Here is a 7,697-nt window from a genome sequence, read left to right on the forward strand (position 1 = left end):
ATGTTGCTGAGGTTAAACAGGTCTGGGGAAAGTTTCACCCAGGCAGCTCCAAACAAAATCAAAAATCAAATCTCCCGCTAAGAAAATTGGAATTCAGGGTCGTAGCTTTCTCAGCTCGTCTGAAGGAGATTTAAGTACGAAACAAAAATCGGAATTTCTAAAGTAAAGGAAGTTAAGAGAGCGTATACGTTTAGTTTCAAGAAAGTTTAAAAGAAGAGGTTTTCTTTGAAGAGGAAGAAGCTGGAACAAAAGACAGCAGGGCCTTTTTATTGATCCCGCTAGGTAGTGTGACATCATTTTGGGGATGGTCTCCCAAACGTCGCTAAGGTGTTAATTTTTTGGGATAAAGAAATAAACGTTGCGTGTATTTGTCTTTGATCTCTATCTCCACAATATCGACATTTGGAAAAATACTTAGTTCTAAACATTCGGATAAAGACAGTTAAAACAAGGCTAAACACTATGGAAAAAGGTTATAATGGTTATATAAAATGTAACAAAGCTTGATTACCTCAGTATACTTGCTGGTTACTGGTTTTAACTCATGAGACAATTTAGATGTAAGCATGACAGTAAAATTTCGTTTATGCAATTACGTGGTGATAGTTAGGCCTACTTAACGATTCTGTCAGTGTAAGCCGAGTTTTAAACACTTGCATGTTATACCTTTCTTGTCCCCTTGGTGGCGCTCGGGTCACACAAGAAAAGAGTAGACATTCCACTTTAACTGAGAGGCTGGTGATGCCTACGAGCGTTTCCATGGATAATTTAGTAAGAAATTGTGTATGAAACATTTAATTAAAGCATTAGTTAGCATTGAATAGACAGTGATTACTAGGGAGTAACAGGGATGCATTAAAACAACACAGAAAGAGGTTAGAGAACTCTTCAAGATTCTTATGGGTCTGCTAGTCTTCAAACATCACTAAAGAATAACAACAGGGTCATTACTTACTAAACTCAGAGGCAAACACCGCTGCTCACTTAGCAAGGTTATTATTTAAACAGAATAAACACAGTTATACTGGAACCTTGCTTGGTTTGAGAAACAGGGGTTTTTATGATCTCTCTTCTCTGCATTCCTGGCTTATCGCATCGGCTATTACAGAATGAAATGGTGGTTTATGGCTCAGCCGTTCTGTGGAGAGAAAAGAGTCAGGTTGAGGCTGGAGGTGACCTGCTGGAGGGAGAAGGGGTCAGATCGCCCCCTTTCCTGTCCTGTGGACTGTCTTTAGCGACACCTTTACGGCTAGAAAGGTTCACTAAGGCTCTTTGAATACACGATCCTTAAGCGATTCATTGTCTGATTGAGTCTCTTTCGGTCCTTACCAACACCAGGCGATGTCTCTGGGTTTTACATGTGAAACGGTCAACTCTCTTTTGACACCATCTGACCTTCTTTGAAGTGCGTCTGGTTGAGTTCACAACACAGGCAACACCAAACCAGGATGAATGTGACAGAGTACAGAGAATATGGGCGCATGCGTCACAAGCAGACGAAACCTAAAGGGGTCCCAGAGGCAGTGAGTGATAAACACCACATACACGCTGGAGAATGGCAAAACAGGAGAAGACAGAAATCAATTAAACATATCCATGTGTATTTTGTCTGATTTACTTCCTGTTTTATTTTGTGGTGTTCAGCATCTTGTGTCTTGTCTTGCTTTGCTTCCTTGTCAGTCTTAATTTTCCCTGATTGTGCCCACCAGTGCGTAATGGTGTCTCCTCCCTCTTGGGAATTTAGGTTTGCACGTTTCCTTTGACTTTGTCAGTTGGTTAGTTTATATTGTTGTTACCCCATTGTTTATGGATTTACTCTCCGACTTTGAAGCTGATGGATTTATGTTTGTACCCTTTTGGACACTCTGAGTTTGACAACTATCAACAATAAAGTCTATAATAAAAGTAAATATACAGCAGCACTGGTATCCTTTATTTTATTTTAACGGGCAGGTCAGGAACCAAATCTTGTCTACAATGACAGCCCGGTCCAATTTGGCTGTAGCACCTGCAGTAAAGTAATTTGCATGTATTTTATTTTTCAGAGTGTGATCCAGCTGCAATCTACGCAGCAGTGAGGAGAAAAGAAGACCTCAGTTATGGACAAACAGACATCAGACCACACAGCACAACAGGTAAAGCTGCTCTTTATTTCTGGACTTAACAGAGCCAGGCTAGCTGTTTCCCCCTGCTACCAGTCTTTATGCTAAGCTAAGCTAAGCTAACCACGTCCTGACTCCAGCTCCGTACATCAATCTTTTCCTCTCGGTCAGAAAGAGAATAATACGAGCTTTCGCAGAATGTCAAACTGTTCCTCTAAAGAAATATGGGTAACAGGAATGTAAGGTCAGGCAAAAACATAAGGATCTCTAAACCAGTCCAGACCAGGGTCAGGAGGGTCGTTTATCATGTGGTCTCAAAATTTAAATGTTGACTTATTTTGTTTAAATTACAATATTCAGTTTTAATGCGGTTAGGATTTAATCATGGCATGTCTATCACCATGGAAACTGAAATTAAACTGACATTAGCTATTACTGCTGAAATAAACATTAGCATGTCCTCGACATGAAACACGAGTTATAGAAACGACATAGTTCCACTAACGTTATCATGCCAACATATGTCCCCTTTTGTTGTGGTTTTGGGTTTGAGTTTTGTAAGTTCCTGCTTTTATTTTGAAGTTATTCTTCCTGGTGTGACTTTTACTTCCTGCTTTGTGTTTCTTTTGCTGATTGTTTGCACTTGCCCTAATCTCACCTGTGTCCAATCATCCTGTCAGTCTGTTGTATATAAATCCTGGTCTCCCAGTTGTTAGAGTGGCATCGTTCAGTATCCCTGTCTGGATTTTGTACTCTTCAATGCGTCACAAACAGACAAAACCTAAACAGGGACACAGAACAAGAACACAGAGGCAGTGAGTGATAAACACACACAAACTGGAGGATGGCAAAACTGGAGAAAACAGAACTGAAGGTACCTTTAGCGTCAAATAATCACGCTTTGTCACGCTGTTTGAAAGCGTCGGTAATGACGCACTGAGATGAGAATTTGTAGGTATTTAGGTTTGCACATGCCCTTTGTCGGTTCCTTTATGTTGCTGAGTGTCTTTACCCTTGGACTTTGAACCCGATGGATTTATGTTTGTACCCTTTTGGACACTCCCTGGACCGCCTGCAAGTTGCCCTCGTCTGGATTTAATTAACACCACTAACTGCATCTGCTCTGTAAGCGTCTGCATTTGGGCCCAAATCTCTTGTTCCTGTGTCTGAGTTTGACAACTATCAACAATAAACTTACTATTATCTTTATCTTTCTATTATGTGATTTTTAAAAATATTTCTACAGCAGTAGTTTTATTTCATATGTTGTAATAACACTGGAAATAAATATACAGCAGCACTGGTATCTTTTATTTTATTTTACCAGGCAGGTTAAGATCCAAATCTTGTTACCATGACGGCCAGGTCCAGTATGACTGTAGTACCTGCAGTAAAGTAATTTGCATTTATTTTATTTTTCAGAGTGTGATTCAGGCGTAGTCTACGCAGCAGTGAGGAGAAAAGAAGATCTCAGTAATGGACAAACAGACATGAGACCACTCAGTGCAACAGGTACAACTGCTCTTTATTTCTGGACTAAACAGAGCCAGGCTAGCTGTTTCCCCCTGCTACCAGTCTTTATGCTAAGCTAAGCTAAGCTAACCACGTCCTGACTCCAGCTCCGTACTTAACAAACAGACATGGGATGGATATCTCTAAAGAAATATGGGTAATAGGAATGTAAGGTCAGGCAAAAAAGGATCTCTAAACCAGTCCAGACCAGGGTCAGGAGGGTCGTTTACATATCTGCTAGCATGTGGTCTCAAAATTAAATGTTGACATAGTTTGTTTAAATAACAAGATTCAGTTTTAATGCCAGTTTAGAGTGGCGTCAGCAGTATCCCTGTCTGGATTTTGTACACTTCCTTGCGGATTTATGTTTTTGTACTGCTTTCCGGTTTTGACCCGTACCTGCCTTGAACCTTGAAGCCATTGTACCTTCTGATTTAATTATTACAACTATTTAATGGATCTGCTTCGCCTTGGTGTCTGAACACACACACTCCTTGGCAGGATTTTCTCAGGTTCAGTTTGCCATATTTAATTTTAAAAGAACTGAAAATAAAGCTTTCATGAGTCCAAACAGTCCAAACACAGGGAGCCCAACAGGTTAAATCCAGCAGAGAAATCGGGACAATACTCGACGAAAGATCCATTTAACAAGACAATGACCTGGCAGAGACCGAACAAAAATGAGGAATATAGACACTAAGACAACGAGCAGGTTATCTTCGAGGTTACTCGGTATACGTGGGCTACAGACCATCTGTACTCAGTGTTAATAAGAACAATAAACACACACTACTTGATAAAATATTGTTAGATTTCATCCTGACTTGTTCCACTGATGTCACATCTGAAATGAAGTTATTCTTAAAACAACAGCATTACGTCTGGGAGGAGATCTTAATTAATTAAAAAAAAATCCTATGTGACAATGGTTAATTTGTAAGAACAAAACTCCCTGAAATTAAATTCACAAAAAATCCAAATCAGTCTGTAGTTTCTTCTGAATAAACCCATTTGACGGCAAAGGCTCTTTAATTCCCAATGCATATGATAATATGGTGATTGTAGGCTGAAATCAATGGCTGCTGGCTGGTTTTATTACAGTGGACCTAATATCCAGCTGTCCCGACTCCAACTAAGCCAACACTGACTCAACTCACCGTCGTGGTTTAACACCAGTGTAGGCGATCAGAGTTTGTCAGCTCTGAGTTTGCTTGATTACCCGAAGCTAAATCTGAGTAGGTTAAACTCCCTTCATAGTTCAGGCCCCGGGGGGAACAAGAAACAAAACACGACACGAACACCAGACACAGGCAGTTTCAAAACAACATCAAGAACGCAGAGCAGGCCGACCACACACATTTAAAAAAAGACTGCACTGAAGTTGACTATATAGCAGAGTTGTTGTCTGGTGACGGAGTTTCTTTGTCTCCAACAGTTTCTCATGTTGTTTGAACTGTTTGTGTTCAGAGTTTCCGGCAGAGCCAGAGGTCGTCTACTCTTCACTGAGGTAGAGCTTCACACTGATGTCCAGCTGGCCTGGAACTGGTCCCCAGAGCCCTTCACACCCCAGCACATCCATTTATTTAACTTCATGTGTGCTAAGTTAGACTCATGCGGCTACAATGAGACAAACAACACTAGAGGATATTTCTTGAATTAATTAGATGTGTTTTTCAGGGCAAATCAATGAGATGACCTCCTGTTGCAGTTTGGTGCACGGCGCTGACATGTTAACTGTTCTGCTGAACTTTCTTTTGTATATTTGTATTTAACAGAATCTAATAACTTTGCTGTTGTGTTGTATTCATGTTTCTTGTTTCTCGTTACTGCACCAGTCAACTTGTTTTCTCTGCAGGATCAATAAACTTTGGCCTTGTTCTTGTTTTGCTCCTGTGGTTCTGTGGGTTTCGCAAAGCCTTCGGATGGAAAGTTTGATATCAGGTTTGGCTAACAGATGCATAATCTCAGACACACATCTCTCTTCGGTGTAGATAACGAACACTAACCCGACTGCAGACTCTAAACAGCATCAGCGTCACTCAGCATGAGAAACTGAAGTCTGAGTGTTCACTAACTTTATTATTAGAGTTGTAATTTGAGGTATATTGTGTCTTTTGTGAAATGTAATTTATAGCCTTCTCAGTTTACATGATTTTTAGACAGCAGATCTGAACAATATTACCTACTTTACTCCTCAGTCTTGCATCCTCCAGCAGGTGAGCGATACACAAATTGCTGCAGCTGATAGATTTTGGACACCATGCTGACTAATGATCGTGCAAATTGCTGCAGCTGATAGATTTTGGACACCATGCTGACTAATGATCGTGCATACCCTGCAGTACACAGCCTTTAACAACACGAGCACAGAGTTTTTCTCTTGCGATATTAGCCCCCTCCCCCAGCAAACAAATTTAACGACACTGTTGTAAATTACAGCATGTTTGTATTTTGATGATTTCCTTTTTCTGACTTTACATCATCAGTTGCTTTGTTCTTTGTTCCCTGGGTCCAACATTAGTCCTCTATGAGGAGCAGACCGGCAGTGTGGGGCTGGTGGCTCTTATCAGGCCCATCAGAGGAAGCCACATCCTGTCGTAATTTGCAGGATCTCACCAGCTCGCATGAGGAATTCATTTGATTATCGTTAATGTGAGTCCAGCAGGATGTTTCCTGACCTGCGGGGTCAGGGTCGTTAGGAAGAGCACCTCAGTTCTCTGTCACCACGTCTGTTGTTTCATGGACTGTTTGTATTACCAATTCTCACTGTATTAACAGAAACAGGTCTGCAGGAAACATTCACAGAACACTTTCACTTCAACAGTCGTGCAGTTTAGTCACTTGTCGAGTTAGGGGAAACTTTGTGAAACGCTGTCTACAACAAATTCTTAATGATTTTGCCTTCTTGTAAATTCAACATTAAATTGCAAGAGTCTCCACACTGACGCAGGGCCGCTGGCTGTGAAGCTTGAGCCTGTTTTCAAGCTCCTCTCTGCTGCTTTGACCTCCTTTGTCAGCGTATCTCTGATCTAGTTACACAGGATTCTGTCCCCACCTCTGAAGACCTCCTCCTTGGTCTTTCGAAGCTGCCTGACTTTTGCTGTAAACCCGGGTTTGTAGTTTTTAGTTGTCACACACACGTCCTCACATACCTGATGTATGGTGTCTTCAGGTTTCTAGAATCCACCATCATCAAGAAGGCCCAGCAGAGGATTTACACAGCCTTCATCCAGTCTGCACGTCTGGTTTGGATCAGCCACCAAACAGGACAGGGACTCTCTAAGAGGTTCAGCTATCTCAATGATCCAACCATTTAATAGTAGCATTTTCCTTGGAGAAGATGACATTACTAAGAATAAATGTTATGTGAATAAATACTAATAATACAAATAAATCAGGAACTACATACAAGGTGTAACTCTGTCTCCAGGTAGAGAATTACATTTATTCATTTAGCTGACGCTTTTATGCAAAGTGACTTACAATTGCTATATATGTCAGAGGCCTCTGGAGCAACGAGGGGTTAAGTTACTTGCTCAGGGACACATTGTTGTGTCTCACAGTGGATTCAAACCCGGGTCTCTCACACCAAACACGTCTCTTATCCACTGCCCCATCACCACCCCAGACTCCTCCAGACTTCACTTTATGGTGAAATTAATTGACACAAAACTTGAATAATAGACATTTGAGAGATTTAGAATTTATATTGAGTATTCTTACACTTTCAACTTTATTGTCAACTACAAGAAGAATGAATTCGTCATTTGTTTTATCATCATATATATATACTTACAACTTCAGGAAAAAGACATTTGTAGAGGTTTTGAAAGAAACGAGCAGGACAGTTGGTTTTATCATTGGGGAAATTCCACATCCACAAAGACCACACGTTAGACACTTTCACCAATGAATGCATCAATACACGATTAAAGACGTCAAGAACATGAAGGCATTCTAGGCTAATTTCTTACCGATGATAGAGTTTTTTTTTTATTAGGGCCCGAGCACGACCGTGCGAGGTCCCTATTGAATCTGCTCGGATTATTAGGGCCCGAGCACGACCGTGCGAGGTCCCTATTG

At 40.9% G+C, this 7,697-nt stretch overlaps 1 protein-coding gene across 1 annotated transcript in view; it reads left to right on the forward strand.

Annotated features, from left to right (window-relative positions):
* The window catches only part of LOC123979981 (low affinity immunoglobulin gamma Fc region receptor II-like), a 19,908-nt gene extending 14,416 nt beyond the window's left edge, over positions 1–5,492 (forward strand). Inside the window, exons 7-10 of the mRNA XM_046064094.1 lie at positions 2,046–2,135; positions 3,525–3,614; positions 5,082–5,121; positions 5,292–5,492. Coding sequence (XP_045920050.1) covers positions 2,046–2,135; positions 3,525–3,614; positions 5,082–5,121; positions 5,292–5,304 — 233 coding nt within the window. The 3' untranslated portion in view covers positions 5,305–5,492. The remainder of the gene's footprint in view (positions 1–2,045; positions 2,136–3,524; positions 3,615–5,081; positions 5,122–5,291) is intronic.
* Positions 5,493–7,697: the final 2,205 nt, after the last annotated feature.

This window comes from Micropterus dolomieu, linkage group LG12 (genome assembly GCF_021292245.1).
Source record: "Micropterus dolomieu isolate WLL.071019.BEF.003 ecotype Adirondacks linkage group LG12, ASM2129224v1, whole genome shotgun sequence".
In the NCBI taxonomy this organism is placed as follows: domain Eukaryota; kingdom Metazoa; phylum Chordata; class Actinopteri; order Centrarchiformes; family Centrarchidae; genus Micropterus; species Micropterus dolomieu.